Source organism: Schistocerca piceifrons, chromosome 8, assembly GCF_021461385.2.
Source record: "Schistocerca piceifrons isolate TAMUIC-IGC-003096 chromosome 8, iqSchPice1.1, whole genome shotgun sequence".
Taxonomy (NCBI): Eukaryota; Metazoa; Arthropoda; class Insecta; order Orthoptera; family Acrididae; genus Schistocerca; species Schistocerca piceifrons.
In genome coordinates this window covers 301,075,129-301,095,934 of record NC_060145.1, presented here as the reverse complement: position 1 = coordinate 301,095,934, position 20,806 = coordinate 301,075,129, and the positions used below count along the sequence as shown (strand labels likewise).

Sequence of the window (20,806 nt, the reverse complement as noted above, 5' to 3'; positions counted from 1 at the left end):
GTCTATATGTCCGTCTGTTAATGCCCCTTTTTCTCAGAACGACTGGACATACCACGTCGAAATTTGTGTCACATGCTGAGGTCAATGGTCACTTGGCGATGTAACAACCTTAAGCTTCTAAATCAAAGAAATTAAAACATACAGCAATTCGTGGTCTTTGCGGCTATTTATGTCACATATTTTTTTATATTACCAAAAGGATAATGATAACAGGCAAAAATCGTTGAATTTCTGGCTTTCAAAGATGAATGAACCACAGTCTAACATATGTTAGACTGTGGATGAACTGTCTATAAACATAATTAAATCTCTATGGAACTCTCAGTGCGCGAGTCCTACTTGCATTTATCCAGATTTCTGAAAATATTTTCTCCATACCTGCTGCTCTGTTCACGTCCAGGGTGTATCTAAACTGTATGAAAAGTTGCTTCATATCGATATTTTTATTTTGATTGCAGTTAGTTTTGCCTTTGTGCAGGAAGAATGCAGTTAGTTTTGCCGTTGTGCAGGAAGAGCTTTGGGAATAAGAAGTAAACAAAGTGACGAAGTGTTTGTGTTTATATTATGTGGCTGTGTACCAGGTAGTATGAACATTGGATTTAGGGCTCCTGTAAGATGTCACAGTCAACTAGCTTTCAGAAAAAAGGGAAGCCGAAGGTGCCCCCAATTCAGGGAACTAAACCATCTATACACAATGCACAGTTGCTAATATCCTCTGGTGTTCCCTCTTTGGACTATGTGTTAGGTAAGTGATGCATATGTATCGTCGTACAGGGTGACACACTGTTGAAACAATAATTTTGGAGGATTTATGCGAATTCGTTAGAAGTAGTATAATTGAATTTATTGCTAATATTATTTAATTTTTTTCTGTCATACATGGCTACTTTCACGCCTGACAGAGAGTGCTGAATGTGAAAACTACTGTGTTGCCTGTGTTTGAGATTTATATAATTGGATGGTTAATCTGGTTCAAGCGTCGGAGGCAATCAAAGCCATATATCCGTCAGCAGGACCATGGCTAGTAAAGCACTGCGTTACTTGATCTTTCAGTGCTCAAAGCAGACTTACGTTCATTGAAATTAGAAACCATGCCTTGAAACCGTACATCAATGATCGACGTAATTTTGGACGTAGATTTACGGTTGCCTCAATGACAGGCATAAAATATTATGGCTCAGAATTAGTCTTTCGTAAACCAGACGTCTGTTGGATAAGTGGTTTACTTTTATTCAGAAAGAGCGTGAATCGCAAATATACCTTTGCATGTCAGAGATTCGAAGGATACCATTTTGTGCAGCTAATATGAAATGACAAAAGTTACAGTGTTACAAATAATACTGTCAGCCAGCAGTAATGATTACTTTTGTGTTTATTTTTAAATAGGATACAGTATCACTTAGCAAGAGAAATTTTAAATTTTGTTGTAATCTTCTTGCAGTCTTTTTGCAAATCCATAAGAAGTCACCAATAGTGATATCATAAATGTTACAACATAATGAGCTTAGGAAAACCTGTGTAAAGTGTCCAGTCCTCGGTGTATTGTATGGCCTGTAAATAAATATTGATTTTGCTAGGTAAGGTACTAATATGTATTTAAGAGATTGGCCTTAAATTTCATATTCAGTTATCTGCCAGGCCGTCAACATTTGCCCTTTCTTAGGACTCAGCCCAAATGCTGGGGTTGTACCTTTGAGGATACAGTTGAATCCTTCTCTTTCAGTTTCAGGTGAAGTAATTCTTTAGGGTGATAGGGGAGGGAGTGCTAGAGATGAAAAGAAAAGTAAGAGTGTGATAGTGGGTTTTCCAACCTCCTACAGTCTTGACTGTGATTTGGACTTAGGTCTAAGTTAGGTTGGAAAGTGATATTTTCATTGAGAGTTGATGAAGTCAGTGGGTATAGAGGTGAAATAAAAGTTGTGGTAACAGATTGATACATCTTGGAGCATGATATCTATGTTCATGTCATATTTATAGCCCTTTTTGCTATAGTAACTAAAATGGTGAAGTAAATTTAGAAAACCTGTATTTGATAATGGACAAGTCTCCAGTGAGTTTGTTGATGCATGTTATGTACATATGTAGTAGTATGTAAATAACAAAAGATGCATAATGTGGTGGAGGGGGGAATAAAAAGTGGTAAATGTATACCTCTTGTAAAGGTGATGATGCATTAGATTTGATTATCTTGAATAGCTGTACTGTTTTCAGTGCGTAAAGAGTATAACTCTGATTGCATTAATATTAATTAGTAAATTTAATGTTGCATTCTAAGAAGACAATTTTACCATTTATAGGTGGAGGTATACCTGTTGGCACAGTGATGTTGGTGGGTAAGTGCTTTAATATTGTCAGGATAGTATGTTGTCCATCACTCATAGTGCTTAAATTGTATTGCTTTAGTTCTTGAGTTATTGAGGAGATTGTAAGCTACATCCCATCTTTTCTAATAACTTGATGAAAAGTTTTCCTTTGCTCAGTTCAGTTTTATTTTTCGACTCTTTCAGAAGAGGACAAATATGGAACATTTTCAAAATTCATTATGAAGTACTTCTTAGCTGAAGGAGTTGTGTGTGGCCACTCTGTTGTTGCAGCCTCACAAGACGATCCGGAAGCAGTGGTTAGTATTGATTATAACATTACATAATTTTTCTACTGTCATTTTCCATATAATTATCTACCTCATGTTGTGCAATAAAACTTGGCCATTTTCTATGCGTACAGTAACCAGATGACTTCAGCCTGGTACAGAATGTTTTCTTCTAACAACAATTTTAGCTACTAAACAATACAATATGCCACAGCATTGTAGAAACACTGCATAACCACTGTTGAGTCTAGTGTGCTCCCTGCCCTGCAAGATTGAAAGAGGTGCCTCTGACATGTGACCATATTAAAATCCTAATTGTTAACTGCTGAAGCATTTACAACAAAATGCCAGATTCTGAAGTGCTTCTGAAAAGCAGTGAAACTCTCATAACACTAGATACTGAAAAATGGTTGAACAATAGTAACTGTAAACTTTTTGCGGGTGATGCAGTTATCTACACACATCAAAAAACATTTTGCATCACCCCGGTTCCCAGAACTCCGGAAGATAGACTTTGACTGTGGATATTGTGTCACAGAAACAGTCCCTTTGATTGTTCAGAGATATCATTAAACCCGCCCAAAGGTGTAAACAACCATGCATGAGCAGTGCCTATTAGACGGAGGGGGTCCAACAGCCTATCAGTTACAGTCATTCTGCCAGTAAGGAGGTACACGGCTCTTGTTGTCTGTAGTTCAACCATGCCTATGCGGTCAATAAAATGGTTTGATCGCGTCCACATTGTTACTTTGCCCCAGGAAGGGCTCTCGACATGGGTAGTGTCCAGGCATCTTGGAGTGAACCAAAGCGTTGTTTGGATATGGAGGTGATACAGAGAGAGACAGGAACTGTCGATGACATGCCCAAGGGCTACTGCTGCAGTGGATGACCGCTACTTACGGATTATGGCTCGGAGGAACTCTGACGCCAATGCCACCATGTTGAATAATGCTTTTCGTGCAGCTACAGGACATTGTGCTATGACTCAATCTGTGTGCAATTGGCTGCATGATGTGCAACTTCACTCCCGACTTCCTTACAGGTGGGCCCAACAACATGCCGAATGGACCGCTCAGGATTGGCATCACATTCTTTTCACCGATGAGTGTCGCATCCGCCTTCAACCAGACAATTGTCCGAGACCTGTTTAGATGCAACCCGGTCAGGCTGAACACCTTAGATACGCTGTCCAGCGAGTGCAGCAAGGTGGAGGTTCCCTGCTGTTTTGGGATTGCATTATGTGGGGCCGATGTACGCCGCCGGTGATCATGGAAGTCTCCGTAACAGCTGTACAGTACGTGAATGCCATCCTTCGACCAATAGTGCAAGCATATTGGCGAGGCACTTGTCTTCGTGGATGACAATTCACGCTCCTATCGTGCACACCTTGTGAAAGACGTCCTTCAGGTTAACAACATCGCTCGACTGAGTGGCCAGCAGTTCTCCAGACACGAACCCTATTGAAGATGCCTGGGATAGATTGAAAAGGGCTGTTTATGGAAGATGTGACCCACCAGCCATTGAGGAGTGACACAATCTGGACCAACAGTGGCTTGATGAACTTGTAGATAGCATGCCACGACGATTATGGCCATGCATCAGTGCAAGATTACGTGCTGCTGGGTATTAGAGGTACCAATGTGTACAGCAGTCTGGACCACCACCTCTGAAGGTCTCGCGGTATGGTGGTACAACATGCAATGTGTGGTTTTCATGAGCAATAGAAAGGGCGGAAATGATGTTTATGTTGATCTCTCTTCCAATTTTCTGTGCAGGTTCTGGAACCGAGGTAATGCAGAAATTTTTTTGATGTGTAGTGGGAGAAGCTGCATAAATATTCAGTCAGAGCTTGATAAAGTTTCAAAGTGTACAAAGATGGACAACTTGTTTTATATGTTCAGAAATGTAAAACTGTGCAATTCACAGAATGAAAGAAACATAGTATCCTTTGACAATGATATCAATGAGTCACCATTGGAAATGGCCAACTCATACAAATACTTGGGTGTAACACTTTGTAGGAATATGAAATATAGTGATCACATAGGCTCAGTCATGGGTAAAGCAGATGGTCGGTTTCAGTTTGTTGGTAGAATACTGGGGAAGTGCAATCAGTCTACAAAGGAGATTGCTTACAGATCACTCATGTGATTGGTTTTAGAACATAACTCAAGTGTATGGGACTCATACCAATAAGCCTAACGGGGGATATTGGACATACACAGAAAAGGGCAGCACAAATGGTCACAATGATACTGAAGAAACTGAACTGGCATACTCTTGAAAATAGACATAAACTATCCCAAGAAATGACTCTAGGAATACATTACAACCACTGCGTATCATTCATATAAGGACCACGAGGATAGGATCAGAATAATTACAGCACACACAGAGGCATATGTGAATGTAACGGGAAGACGCCCTATTAACTGGTACAATGAGATGTACTCTCTGGCATGCACTTCATGTTGGTTTGCAGAGTATATATATGTAGATGTAGATTTGAAATCAAACATCCAAAAAATACTGTTTAGTGTGTCTAATACTTTACCAGGTGCATGCAGCATAAAGGTTATAAATTATGACTTAATACTGTAAATATAAAGTTCTCAGAATTTTCACAAGAAATCCAATAGCTGAAAGTATTGTAGCTTATTACATAAATGGACTAGCAGTCCACACATATTCATTGCTGGTGACAGCAGTATAGGAATCTTTCTTACGGATAAACCATGTGAATACAATAAAATGAGCGTCCTCGATGGAATAAAAGCCATCCCACAAACTATTCTGAATTTAATAAGAAGATCCACTATCAATCCACCTCTTTTCTTTGCCAAACAAACTGATATCTGTAATTTTTTTGTTTTGTGTTATTTCTTGCTGACAGAGAGATTCTGTAGAGGCATTACTATTTCATTTGGACTTTTATGTCATGAAAAAAGTCAGAATTTTGTTACAGTAACTATCCCTAACTGATGTGAAGTTATTTAGAATCCCATGAAAAAAAAAAAAGAATTTAAATGATAATACCTGGATTCAGATTGGACAATCCCATGTGTCATTGTAATTCTGAACCTTTCAATTCCATTCTCACTTCATATTACAAACAGTTTGAATTAAGTGAGAAATCATATTTTCTAACAATTTTGACTGATATAATGCTAAGATTTCATTGTGAAGCTGAACCAGTGACCTTTCGAAGCAGCAGGTATCAGTGAAATTAACCAATGGGAAGGAAGTTGGCTTTGAATCATTTCAATGTCAGTAATGTTAGAGACAGAACATTTTTGTATTGGGCAAAGATAAGTTATAACCTGGTTTAAGGGGGTAACCTGATATTTGCCTCAATTGTGTTCAGGGAAACCACAAACTATTTAAATAAGGAAGACTGAATGGGTACATATGAGAGAAATGAATGATTCAATATTCGGTCAAGTATTCATTGTGTAAAATGCAGGCCCACTGCAAATGGTAAGCTGTGGGACATTCTCATTTTGTTCACAAGTGTTATGATTACTCCAATACTGGCACTTTCAGAAGACCCTATCATGCGGAAATATTATCTGAACACTTGGTGTAATCAGCGCCATCAGTAATGTGTCTCATACATCGGGCTTTGTGACATGCAACATTGCTAACATATACCACCAATTTGCCCTTCCTCCTATTACAGTTTCAGTAAACCTTTTCCTACAAATATCCTTGTTTGAACACCCTTCTCTCTCTCTCTCTCTCTCTCTCTCTCTCTCTCTCTCTCTCTCGTAAATATTCTGTGTGTTCTTCCAGCTTTTTACATGCCTCAGCGATACCATATTTCTAACAGTTCCAGTTTCTGTTTTTCATACACTTTTGTAGCCAATGTTTTGCTGTGTGCAGCCAGTGGAAGGAACTTAGACACTCACCGTATAGTTGAGGTGCATATGTGTGTGTTTTCATTAATCTTTTAGCTCTGAATTGCCTGAAAGCGTAGCTACGAGTTGTTTACATACCTCTTTTTCTTTGTTGCTTGATTTTCATTTTTATACATCTTCCCCCCCCCCCCCCCCCTCTCCTCGGTTGAGTAAAGTGGCAAATAGTTTAAACAATAGATTGTACATGTTGGTAACCAGCTCAGTTATGTTCTGTCCTCATTGGTATACCTTTTGTTTGAGTCTGTCAATGGCTGCAGATGCACATTGTTGTGGGTTTGCAACAGTGTCACAGATTTTTTCTTCTACTAACTACACAATGAATGAGATCATTCTTTATCTCAGGAGCTCAAGTTGATAAAGAAAGCTTTTAAAAGTGATTAGTCGGAAATATTTAAGACCTCTGTTATATTTTGGCTCTTAAACTCCATATTTATCTTCAAGTATTTCGTATAAACTATGATGCTAATGTTTGATTTCTGCAGTTTCTTTCCGTGTTTGATTACCCCACCAAGTAATTTTGTTTTGAATTTAAAAATTTGCTACAGAAAGTTAAATATAAAATACTAAAGATGTAACTGTTAGACTCTGTAAAAAGCGTTCTTGTTGACTGATTCAGGTACACATCTCCTTTGTGTTTTGAACTTTTCCTCTGAGTTTGTTTGCTTTTCAGGTAGCCGAATTACCAGCAATAGTACAGGAAGATGACAGCGAACCTCCAAATTGTGCCACTGCAGATGAGAAAATGAAAATTGCATGGCGTTATCAGAACATAAAACCGGATGTACCATCACAGTCAAGAACAAGTTTTGGTCACTATTACGACTTGACCCGAACAATGGATTTGGAAACAATTAAAACGGCAAATATTTTTTATTGGCATGGGAGTCAAAGTCAGCCTACAGAATCCAGTGGTGAGTTTTTCACAGCAGAATAAAATTTTTCAGTTTCATTTGTAGTTAGGACAGAGAAAAGGTAACTTTTCTTGTATTCTTGTTGGATGATTGGTACAGTAATTTTATTGTATTATGGCTGAACTTAGTTAACAGATTGGAACACAGATGCACTCTTATCAAATGCAGTTACTATTAAGGTAAACAAACTATTTCAATCTCTAAAATGTACACACACACACACACACACACACACACACACACACACAAAAAAAAATCACAATCACAATATATGCACAACAGATCCTCTATACTTACTTCATTGATTAAGTATGTTAACTTGTAATATAATATAAAAGTGTGTGAGCGAGTGTGTGTGTGAGAGCAAGGGTGCATGCACGTGAGGCGTGAGTATGTGGGCGCGAACACGCGTGCATGCGTGAATAAGTGTTTTCCTGTTATGTCAGTTTAAAATTGAGTTAAGTCTGTGATAGTTTAATCATGGAAGTGCTTGCATGTCTGTGTACTGGATTTACAACATTTTGACATGTTTCACGTGTGAATTACTGTACATGTGATCCATAAAACAAGCAGGAAACTAAAATACTACAAGTACAGATGTTATCCGTTACTCTGCTTGTGTCACTTTTCACATTTCTTTCAGTGGTTCATTCAAACTGTTCTGATCTTTTATTAATACTGTAATTTCAGATTTTTATCAAACATCAGAATTCAGAATTCATTTTGCTTATTTGTATCACTGAATGAATTTTTTATTTTATATTATTTGATGATCATCCTATACTTTCCTTATAGCTTGATGTATTGTGTTTTGGAATATGAAACTTCTGATCTACAGGTCACTTTGCTGAAGCTGGCTATGGGCAACTGCTTCAATTTATCCGTGACCATGTTGAAGGAGGAGGGTTCTCTGTACATGTAAATCCTGAACATCGAAATATTTTAAGGGTGGGTGTGACTAGCATGGGTTCTCCGCTGTGGGGGCCTGTGGAAGATATCAAAGACTTATGCCACTTTCTGTATTGCCTTCGTTCACTTATCCGTTCTGCATTTGGTGTCTGCTTATTGACACTGCCGTGGCATCTGTTTGAGGTAAGTTCTACTCACTGGATTTTAGAAAGAAAGTTAGAATATGTTAGAAGACTTTCTGTTTTAGTTTGTGGATGAAGTATCATAAGCAGCCTAACTAATATTTATTATAGTCATATAATTGTCCTTTTACAACCAAATAAAATTATGTGACTCTCTAGATTTCAGCAGATCTGTTGAATATCTCCTCTATATGTGAAATGGAAAGCAGAAGGAACACTTTGTCCACAATATTGGTTTTTGAGCTGTTATAATTTTTACATCCAGCATTAAATTCTGAACAGTTTATAAAAGAAGTAGATCTCTATCTCTATAATTGAGTGAGTTATAACAGGTTGAGTACTGGTGATAGAAAATAGGTGCTTTGAGATAAAGCATTTTAATGTTTCACTTTATTACCATTATTAAATTTGCCATATTTAAGACACAAATTCTGCATATATATTACCCTTAAAATGTCCTTTGTGAAATGTTACAAACTTTTTTAAGTCAAAATTACACATCAAGTGGTTAATGTCTTCACACCAATATCACATTGTAGTGCGCAAAAATTAAAAACCAAATAAACTGGCCCCAAAATGAGAAAAATTTGCGTACCCTGCACAGCCCCCCCCCCCTTTTTTCCCAAAAGATTGGTAATTTTACTCTCTACTAAGGTATCTTTTAGGTGAGATTTCAATTTTGAACCCATTAATGGGCCTGAAATTTTGAAGTCAAACAGCCCCCAAAAATAGATGATTGAGATCCAATATTTTATAGTGGCCAAAAAATTTGATTTTGTGCTTCTAAAATAAGTGTATCCAAAGGAATTCAAGATTGTTCATAAACAGCTGTTTCACCTCTTCTTCTTTGTTTCTGGAATATTTGGCTATTAAGGTGGTTCTTCAGGATCCTCGTTATCACTGACTTGAGGTTCTGGTTCATGTTCTAGTCCTACTTGAAAACACAGAACGTCTTTTCATTCCTTTTTGCAGTTGGTCCTCATATTTGAAAATTGTAGTCTGTTTGTTGTTTTGTCATCCCTGCTGAATCTGTTTCCTCTGGGAAAGATGTGGTGTGCATATTTATTTCCATCAATGTCTCATTTTGCAATGTACACTAACTTTGCAGTTAACGTTGAACTCAAGGTGGGTATTGTTAGTTATGTGGTACTTTGTTAGCAGTACTATTCTTCAATACATTTATTCAGTCATATGTACTGACAGAAAAATCATCTTTTTCATTTGTAGAGTTAACATGTGTTTACTGTTTTATCCATCTTCAACAAATGTAGTTCTATACATTGAAGTAATCAGCAACCAGTTGCATGGGAAAAAAAAGAAAAAAAAAGAAAAAATTCGTTAACTAGTTTCAGGCACGTAGTGCCCTTCTTCAGGTAGGCTTTTATTGCTGCAGTAACATCAGATGTCAACTGGCAATTTAGGGCTGCCAACTGTAAATTGGTAACATCTGTAGCTTTTTATAGCTCTCTTATAAAAAGAGATCTCTTGTCTTATTCTGCATTATTGTATTCACAAAATTTTCCTCTTTCATACAAAGCTTCTGAGCTCCTTAAAATGCATATAAAAATTAGGAGGTACTATGCATCTTGAGCCATATAATCACCATAAGGTGTTTAGCATACAGGCAGGATCCTGACACAGCTGCTGTCTACAACTGATCCTGTTCCAGACTAACTGCTTAGTAGTCCACTTCATCGAGCATTTTCATTCTTTTTCTTCCTATTTTCTTCTGTCCTTCAACTCTTATGTTTGGTAGCTGTTTGATTCCCTTTTTCTTGTGAGTATGTGTCCCACTCAGCTTGATTTCCATTTCTTAAGGGTTTAAGAGAATTCTGTGTTCCTTTACCCTTTCTGTTTCTTCACTGTTCTTCACCCATTTTTATTTCTCCATTCTCCTCCAAATACACATGTCAAATGCTACAATTTTTTACTCTTTCTCTCTTCTTAAATTTCCAGCTTTCATAGTCATAGCAAAAAACATTCCACATGAAGTGTTTACTATTCTTTTCCTTAACTCCAACCACATTTTTCTGCATAATAAGTGTTCCTCTTTCTGGAAACCTTGCTTTGCCATTACAATTGATTTCTTATTTCATTTTTCAACACACTGTTGAATTTATCAAAGCTAATGTATCATAGCCTTTCAAGTTAAATTACTGCTTGCTGAGTGAAATACCTACTGTATCTACTCAAATCTAAGCCGCACTTTTTTTCCCGTTTTTGTAATCCAAAAAACCGCCTGCGGCTTAGAATCGAGTGCAAAGTAAGCGGAAGTTCTGAAAAATGTTGGTAGGTGCCGCCACAACAAACTGCTGCCGTCGAATGTATGTAGCGCTATACAGGCATGCTTTGCAGGCACAAAGATAAATACTGGCGCCAAAACCTCTGCATCAGTAAATAAATGAAAAAAAGGTGGAAGACGAGCGTTTTCTCTGCCCCGAGTTTCAACCACTGCATTTTTCATACATTATCCAACGTAGTAAATACAAATTCTGTATTGTTCATCTTCGAATGTAGCAGCATTTCAATGTACTACGAAAATCCGACTGGAAAGACTGTTTGGGATGTTTATCAATATGGCCAACTCCACGTTCTGAATTTTTTCCAACCTGTGAGAAGAGATTGTTGCTAACAGGAATTTTATGAATTGTGAATCACATGCAGTATTCTCTGCACCATAAGAATAATACGAATATAAACATTTTGCCATGTATTCTTTCGTGTTTGCTGCTATCTCATTTAAATCCTGTCTGCCTAATAAACTACGAAACTACAGTGAGACAACAGCAGACGCGGAATAATATACATATGTCATGTTTATATTCGTACTATTTTTATGCCTAATAGTGATACAGTCAGAAATGAAGCACGGCAATTGACTAGATTTTTAAATCTATGATGACTAATTCCTGTGCAGAATGTAATGTACTAAAGAGGCGTCTGCAAAGATTTTCAAACAGAGAAAATTTTTCGCTAAACTCTAGTTCAGATCATCATCTATCATACACAGTCTATTATTTGGTTCTTGTTGATCATTATCAAAGAAAGCAGCAGTGTAAGTAACAACAAATAGCAGTCTTTTGTCATTGTTTCACTAATGAGACGATTCCTCTTTTAAGCCATGGTAGCGCGCACAACAGCAAGCCATGCCGCGAGCGGCGACAGGCCATTAACACTCATTAACAGAATGCGACAAACAATGCATGAGTCAGTACAATAATACATTTTCAGCTTAGAGTGACGTAAACACCTATAACATAGAGAACGGCACTTATCAGATCAAAGAAAAATAAGCAATCAATTCAAACCAGACGAAGCACGTGAAAAAGGAAGGGTACCCATATAAATACGGACAGAGCACCTGACGCATAGTAATGCCTACCTGGTAAAGCTTAACTGCTAAGCTTACGACTCGAACCAAACTACTGTAGCTGTATTGTCATTCATTCGACCTAAATTGTGTCTCATATTACAATGGACCAACTTTGTTTCGATTTCGAGGTGTGGCCTAAAACTTTTCTCTCCCCCTTGAATTTCGAGACTCAAATTTCAGGTGCGGTTTAGATTTGGGAAATTTTTTTTTCCCTTGATTTCAAGTCTCATTTTCTATGTGCGGCTTAGATTCGAGTGCAGCTTAGATTCTAGTAAATACGGTATATTGCCAACTTTATAGTCTATTATTTCATTATTCTTTATCCGGAATTTTTCCTGTCTGCATTTGCTTTGTGTGTCCCTTACTGGAGTCTGAGTCTTTCTCAACTGTACTTGAGCTGCAAAGAATTCCCTTTCCTTCCCCGTTCTGAAGAATGTGTGCTTCTGAACCCCCAAGAGTGGGTCAAATGAGAAAGCTGTATGCAAAATTTTTCAATTAATTTTATGTACATAAAAACAGTCACACTTGTTCTTGGTTTCTGGGCAGACTAGCTTGTATTTTGGGATTAGATTACATTAACCTTTGTTCTCTGTGCTGCAAGATTTTATTTAAATGTGACAAAGTAAATAATTAATTAAATCAATGTGCTGCAGATATAATTTTGGTTGTGTACGTAAACCAGCAGTGCCTCTTTACAGTCAGAGGTAGAGAAATAGTGGTCTAAAAATGCCCTGCTACCATTTCTTACTCCTTGCTTGGTCTGTGGCACTTTTGTGACAAATAGTGCATTTTTCTACTTGCATGGTGATGTCTTCAACACTATTTGACAAATACTCCATTTATTCACAACTGAAACAGAGTACAGTAAGTAAAATAAATCGTAACCTGGAGCCAAAACAGAACATGGTAGTTTAACTAGAAAGTAATTCTTCTAAGTAATTGTACACAATTAACAAAGGCTTCCAAAGCAGCAGTCTGGTAGAAGCCAACTCCAATAGAAGGTCTTTGTCAGGTGAAGTAATAGTGCTGCTAGATGATATGAAGTGAAGTGGAATGGCTGATGTGGCTTCCTAAGTATGAGGCACATCATATAATTACACACTCCTCTGTACATGTTGTGAGTGGCTTCTACCACATGCCACGTAGTCTTTTGAGAACTGCCTAGTGCTGACCCCACCTTAGGCCGCCAATTCTGGGATCATCTCATCGGAGTTGGAGGACCCTGGTTGACCATTAGGCAAGGACACAAAACATGATGTGTGTGTCTTTGTGTGATTCATGATGCTAAGACTGGAATCTAGAAGTAAACTGTGTAGTATGTTTTGCAAACTTATACAGAATAATAAAAGTAAGTAGTAGCTTCAATAATGTAGAAGTGACCACCTAAAATCTTAACTCTTTTGGGCACGTAGCACATTTCATATTTGTGTTGTGCTGTCTGAGCAGAAATTTATGAACTGTAGTATTAAGAATTAAGTTACTTATGTCACTTGCTCCCTCCTATCCCACCCCATCTTTTTCCCAAGCCCAAATTTAACACTTAACACTGTTAATAAGCAATCATAGTAGGATCACTTTATTGTCTTAAGGGGAAGTTTCTTCAAGTTTATCAGAAAAAAATCTGCAGTGAAAGACAAATAAGGGTAGACCGCCATCTAACATAATAAATTACAGCTGAATTACTTGCAGTTAAATTATCAGTACTTTAGGATTAAACAATAAATAGCGAAAATAATCAGTTTTGGAATATATAAGTAGATACATAAAAAATGTACTCACTAAATGGCATTAGGGGAAAACACATACACTGACGGGAGGGGAAAAAATCACAGGACCGAGGAGGAGTTGTGCAACATAAACGAAAATTGGTAGGCAGGTTTCTACAACCAAAATAAGATATCTGTCCAAATTTTACTGGCATTAGTAGTACGACTATGAGGATGCAAATCAGGTTTGTTTTAAATAGAAGCTGTAATACCTGTGAACTTTAGTTACCTTTGAGATTGGATAGGGTGATCTGATTTAAGTCAAGGATGTCATTATGAACCCATTATCAATACTTCATTGAGTTTGTATGAGGTCATGTCATAGGGCTACAAGAAGCTGGATGTTCCATCTGCAAGACTGCTGAAAGAGTTAGCTGGAATTTAGCAACTGTACAAGATTGCTGGCAGTGGTGGTCATGAGTATATACGGTTGCAAGAAGACGGGCTCCAGATGGCCATGTGTCACTACTGAGAGGGAAGACGTTGTGTTCAGCTTATGACTTTGGTGCATGGTACTGCATCTGCAGCAGCAATCGTCACTACGGTGATGCAACAAACTGTTAGGAATCAGTTATGCAAGAACAGCTCTGACGCAGGTGCCCTTTAGCATGCATTCCACTGATCCCAAACCACCACCATTTGTGAGAGCTCATTGGAGGGCCGGGTGGAGTCTGTTCTATTTTTTGATGAAAGCTGGTTCTGTCTCAGTGCCAGTGATGGCCGTGTGTTGTTTAGGAGGTGGCCAGTAGAGGGCCTGCACCAAACTACCTGTGTGCGTAACAAGCTGAACCTACACCTGGAGCTGTGGTCAGGGGTGCGATTTTATATGGCAGCAGGAGCACTCTTGTTGTTATCCCACACAACCTGACTGCAAATTTCCACATCAATCTGATGATTCAAGTTGTAGTGCTGCCATTCATGAACAGCATTCCAGGGGGTGTTTTCCAACATTATAACACTCACTGATATACTACAGCTGTTGTAGCCCAACATGCTCTACAGTATGTCAACATGTTGCCTTGGCCTGCTTGATCACAAGGTCTGTTTCCAATTGAGCACACATGTGACATCATTGGTTGAGAACAGCAGTGTCATCCACGAACTGCATTAACCATCCCTTTATTGACCGACAAAATGAAAGAGGCGTGGAACTCCACAAACTGACATCTGACACCTGTACAATATAGTGGTGGTATTTACACAAGTTATTAATGTACCAGCATCTCACGTTAGCAATGACTTATCCTCCCTTACATTAACTTGTTATCTGACATTGTTAATCACTTAAATATATTACTTAGACAATGTGATAGCAGCCATGTCATTTGCCAGCTCTGCTGCAATCATTGCACAGCTTTTTATATTGGTATGACTACCAGCCAGCTATCCACTAGGATGAGCGGCCGCTGCCAAACTGTGGCCAATAGCAACCTGTGGCACAACATGCAGGTAAACATAACAGGCTTGATTTCAATGTCTGCTTCAGTATCCAAGCCATCTGGATCCTTCCCTCTACCACCAGTTTTTCTGAACTGTGCAGATGGGACTTATCCTTACAACACATTCCCCACTCCCATAATTACATACTGTCCCCACATCCTCCACTCAACAGTTTCCACGTCCTATGTCCTATCATCTCCTCCCTATCCCCACCATCCTGCCCCACAACCTCCTGACACTGCACCTGTTGGAGTCTAGTCCGTGCACACTCTGCCAGACAGTGTTCATCTCTCCCCCCTCCTGTACACTACTATCCCTTTCCCTTCCGCACCCCATCCAGATTGCTGCTTGCATCCCACGTGATGTTGCATTCTGGCCCAAGATGCTGGAATTGGTGGTTGCGTGTGCATGAGGTGTGCTTGCTTGCTTGCTTGTTTTTGTTGTGTGTGTGTGTGTGTGTGTGTGTGTGTGTGTGTGTGTGTGTGTGTGATGAAGGCTGTGGCTGAAAGCTACATGCGAGTGTCTGCTGATTGTGCCTGTCTGCAATTTAATGTCTTTTCTTTACAGTAAGTAGCAATCTATATTCCTACCTGGAGTTTCCATTGTTTGATTACTTAGACAAACGTAATCCCAAAATATCATTACTCTACATTAATTGTTTTTTTATATAGTGATTTTTTTCCACCAGTAAACAAAAGTTGAGGAAGTGTGCTGCAAGCTTTTGGAGCCAGTTGCACCTCTTCCAGATAGTAGAATTGAAGGGGAAGGAAGAGGGATAAAGAAAATGACTGGTGAAGTTTAGGAAATGGTGAGAGTTATGGAAAAGATGTCCAGAAACTCAGGTCAGGGGAGAGCTATCTGATGGGATGAGAAGGGAAGATTGATTGTTGGAACTGAAAACCTGTGACCATGCAAGTGGAAGATGGATAAAAAGCAAGATTGAAGTTACTGATGAAACATAATGCTACAGCTAATAAGATCAGAAAGCAACTGCATTATATGTGGTGGAAGTGGGGAGGAAATGGACAGGTTAGAAAATAAAAGATACAGAACACTACTAAAAGGGAGTGAAGAAAGGAATTGTTACTGAGGAGAAATGTTGAGACTGAAGAAATCAACATTAATTATAGCCATATGAGGTGCGAGAACAGAGGACATGTTGCAATGCCAGTTTCCACCTCCAGAGTTCTGAGGAACCGGTGTGAGCGAAGAATCCAGATGGCACACGTGGTGAAACAGCCACTGAGGTCACGACTGTCATATTGTAGAGCACGCTTTACAATATGATATTGTGTGTGTTTTAGTATACACCACGTCTGTGGTCATTCATCCTAACTTATAACATGGTGGTAGTCACACCAATGTAATAGTTTATTGTAAACATGTCTGTCACACTTATAGTTTCTGTGCAACTGCTGTTTGTTTTTTCAGCCAGTGCCTGGTGCAGTGGAGAGATTTGAACATTTGGTGGACTATGTAGTTAGACTGGAGGCTTGGGAAGGTGATGTTCTACCTGCTCTCCGTGATTACAATGGCTTACTTCACCTTCGTAAGCTTCCAGCCATCAATACACTTGCTCCGCATATACCTGAAAGCTTGGACCTTGCCTTCCGTTTACGGCGTAAGAAGTTTGTGATACAGGTAACTCTAAAAATATCTGACATTTTTCAGTTTAGTCATTCTTAGGTTTCTATCCTTTCTGCCAATATTTTAAATCCTTCCTGGAAATTGAGTGGGGGCAACTTTGTAGTGGTTAGAAAAGACTGAGAGGCAGTAGCTAGTTGAATTGCTGTCAGTTTATAATGCATGCTCAGATGATACAGTCTGAAGTGTGCCACATGGGAAAGGCACAGGTCAGGATTCAAACTGTAGTTAGCCCAAATTTCTTAAATCCTAGTGAATATCTGACACAGCGCATAAATAAGAAATTGTATTCTCTGCATGAGTTTGTATCTGTTTTTCCTTCTGCAATAAATTTGAGAGATTCAAGGCAACAATATCATGTGTGACTCATACCAACAAGTGAGGTAGTTAATATCCTGTATTTGGCACTAATATGACATCTAGACTCATGGCAGTAAAATGTTATTCATTTTGTGAGGCAAAGGGATGAACTTATATTCAAGTAGAGAAAAATGATTCATTTTTAGCACACAAAGTATGAGTCACAATTATTTTATATTGTGACAGGTGTTTAATATGGGCTATCAAGTGAAATTTGTGACTGGATTGAGGACTTTTTGGTAGGGTGAACATAGCATGTTACCTTGGATGGAGAGTCATCTTCAGATGTAGAAGTAACTTCACATCTGTCCCAGAGAAGTGAATTGTAGCTGGTGCTGTTCATGTTGTATATCAGTGACCCTGCAGACAATTTTAATAGTAAGCTCAGACTTTTTGCAGGATGCACTTATCTTGTCTGAAGTATTGTCTCAAAGAAGCTGCATAAATATTCAGTCAGATCCTGATAAGATTTCAGAGTGGTGCAAAGATTGGCAACTTGCTTTAAATGTTGAGAAATGTAATATAGTGTACTTCACAAAATGAAAAAATGTAATATCCTATGACTATTAATATCAATGAGGCACTATTGGAGTCGACCAACTCATACAAATACATGGATGTAGAACACTGTAGGGATATGAAATAGAATGATCATATGGCTCAGTTGTGGGTAAAGCAGGTGGCATACTTTGGTTTATTGGTAGAATACTGGGGAAGTGCAATCAGTCTACAAAGGAGGTTGCGTACAAATCACTCATGTGAATGGTTCCAGAATATTGCTAATGTGGGGGCCTGTACCAAATAGGACTTACAGGGGATAGAGGGGATATTGAACATATACACAGAAGGGCAGCACGAATGGTAACAGATTTATTTGATCCATGGCAAAGTGTCACACAGAGACTGAAGAAACTGAGCTGGAAGACTCTTGAAGATAAACATAAAGTATCCCGAGAAAGTCTGTTTCACAGAGTTTCAAGAATTGGCTTTAAATGATGACTCTAGGAGTGTATTACAACCCCCTATGTATCACTCACTCAGGGATTGTGAGGACAAGATTTTTGATCAGTCACTCTTCCCATGCTCCATATGCAAATGGAACAGGAAGAAACCCTAATAACTGGTAAAGTGGGCTGTACCATCTACCACGCACCTCAGGGTGGTTTGCTGAGTACAGATGGTGTAGGTGTAGATGTAGATGTGTATGATACAACACACTAAATGATAAAAAATTTGTCATTTGTTGTATTACCACAATAATAACAATTTTAAAATTACACAGATTATTTTATTATTGCTCTCATTGTAGTACATTCATTTATGTAGCCACCAATAACATCATTTTGTTTTTGGTGAATTTATCACCAATTGAAATTCATTCAAAGCTGATGATGTTTTTAAGGAATCACCTTCCCCATTTTCATCTGTTGAAATATAGACACCTAAGCACAAATATGGCCGAACTTGCCCTGAAGACGGTACATGTGAAAGACACCCGAAACTGCTACCACATTGTAAACACTTAGAAACTACTGAATATTCTTCTGAATGATTGATGACTAAGTATAAAATAGCTGATGTCATAGGTATATAAACAAAAGATTCCGTTACATTATACATGAAAAATTTATCTTAAGAAAATATGGTGCAAGAAGGATACTGAAATTCTTGAGTGTAAACTTAAAGCAAAAGCAAATATGACTTTCTGAGCAATGTTTGCACCATTTTTAATCAAATCAGTGGGTGGAAGCTTTGGGGGGGGGGGGGGGGGGAGGTGATCAGCAAGAAGAAAGGCAAGGTTGATTTCATCTGGTAGAGATATGATGGCCAATTATTTTGCTATGGAAATTGTATTCTTGTTATTGATTACCTTGCGAAGCTTATTAATATGTTTAATGCTATACAAGGCATATGGATCAGTTTGAAGAAAAACTACATGAGAAGATCTATAATTGAACAAAGGAAGAAACAATTTTTCACTTTTATTTGCCCTCATACAGTGTTGAAAGTAAAACATAACTGACTTACAACTGAAAGAAGGAAGCAAAATGTGAGTGCAAAAAAGTAAATAAACTGAACATGAGGTGTTCTACCAAAACTGGAAATTATGCTACACTTCACATGCTATCAAGTAGACAACAGTAACAGATATGTGCAAAGTATCTGAATATATGTCGTGTGGTAGTTTGTGATAGGCATACAAGTAGCTTTGAGGTTTTGCTTCCGTGTTTAGCGATTTCCACAAGGGATTGTTACAGGTTATTCCCAGGTTCCAGCAAGACAAAGCCATAATGAATCTCCAGTGGTCCTATAAACCTTAAGTTAGATGTCAATTTTACTTTTTTTTCTAATTGATGTTCTTGTTTGATTTCTTGTCTTATTTTTTGTTTGTGGTCCATAAATTTAGCATTTAAAAATTTAACTAATAGGGAATTAGACCAGTCATAATACTATATATTGTGTTCCCATGCATTTGATGTAGTAAGAGCAGTAAATCAAAGAAACTTGGGGATACATTTGGGGAAGTGGTTAGAGAGACTAAGTGAAATAATGACAACTACTTCCATATCTTGTTGTTTGAGGATTTCCCAACATCATAACTGCTTGAAAAATTCTTGGATGTAGTGTCAGGTTGTATTATCTAAGCTGCACAATATTGCTGTCCTGCCTTCGGACTGAGCAAGGAGGTGCAGTGGTTAACATTCTGGACTCGCATTCGGGTTCAAACCCGCATCCGGCTGTCCTGATTTAGATTTCCGGTGATTTCCCTAAATCACTTTATTCAAATTCTGGGATGATTCCTTTGAAAGGGCACGCACAACTTCCTTTGCCATCCTTCCCTAATCTGATGGAGCCAGTGACCTCACTGCTTGGTCACCTCCCCCAAATCCACCAACCAACCAACCAACCAACCTACATTTGATTCCCCAGCGGTGTTATCTAAAAGAATTCGTTTGCCTGCAGCCAACAATTTTTAAGTACTGCCAATGCTTATTCCCATGTTTCAATGAACTGAACACTTGTGTCATTGTTAATTACATTGTTAGCTGTACGTATTTCAACTGCTTTTGAAATGAAGGACTCCCAGTACATTGAGATGGACATGTGAATTTTGGTCTCTGTAGTTCATACCATGTTCCGTATCAAGACCGTTTTTAGTAACAGCAAATTTTTCTGCCTGAACTAGTCTTGTGTGATATCTGTTTTCATCACATCCTTCTTTGACATTGCGACACTTCTGGCCAGTGTATGATTTTCAACACTAACATAAGATCTCTTAAACTCCTGGTCTCTGTAGACTTTGGTCATCTTTTACAGAACCCAGCATTGTTTGTACTATGAGAGAAGACACATTTTATGGGATGTTTCTTGGAGAGTCTGCTGATTTTGAAGATAAGACATTGAGAGCAACCCAAATAAACAGAGAATTCCACTATGAAGGTTTTCCTGCCTTATCTGGGCAATGTGTCCTTCAATATCAGCAGGCTCATCAGGAAACCCTGAATAAAATGCATTTTCTGTCATCTAATTTGAATGCAAATGACACTGATTACAGTAAAAGAATACCCAGGTCTAACAATGATAACCTGTTATACATTTAGGCAGTACAGTTGAAACTTGGCAGGGTGAAAGTAAAGGGACACTTATTTTTGCTTAGGTGCCAGCACTCAATAGTTTCTGAGCAAATGATGCTCAAAGTTTTGATGCTACTTC

The 20,806-nt window shown here is 38.3% G+C and overlaps 1 protein-coding gene across 2 annotated transcripts in view; it reads left to right on the top strand.

Moving 5' to 3' along the window:
- The first annotated feature begins 322 nt into the window (after positions 1 to 322).
- Positions 323 to 20,806, top strand: part of LOC124711843 (elongator complex protein 4) — a 41,066-nt gene continuing 20,582 nt past the window's right edge. Inside the window, exons 1-6 of one of the 2 annotated variants that reach the window (XR_007005532.1) lie at positions 323 to 745; positions 2,298 to 2,333; positions 2,508 to 2,620; positions 7,178 to 7,418; positions 8,257 to 8,510; positions 16,520 to 16,729. Coding sequence is in view for 1 of the 2 variants with exons in the window: in XM_047242068.1 (XP_047098024.1) it covers positions 616 to 745; positions 2,298 to 2,333; positions 2,508 to 2,620; positions 7,178 to 7,418; positions 8,257 to 8,510; positions 16,520 to 16,729 (984 nt within the window). In the remaining variant the exon portion in view is untranslated. The remainder of the gene's footprint in view (positions 746 to 2,297; positions 2,334 to 2,507; positions 2,621 to 7,177; positions 7,419 to 8,256; positions 8,511 to 16,519; positions 16,730 to 20,806) is intronic. The other variant, XM_047242068.1, reaches the window with a different exon arrangement.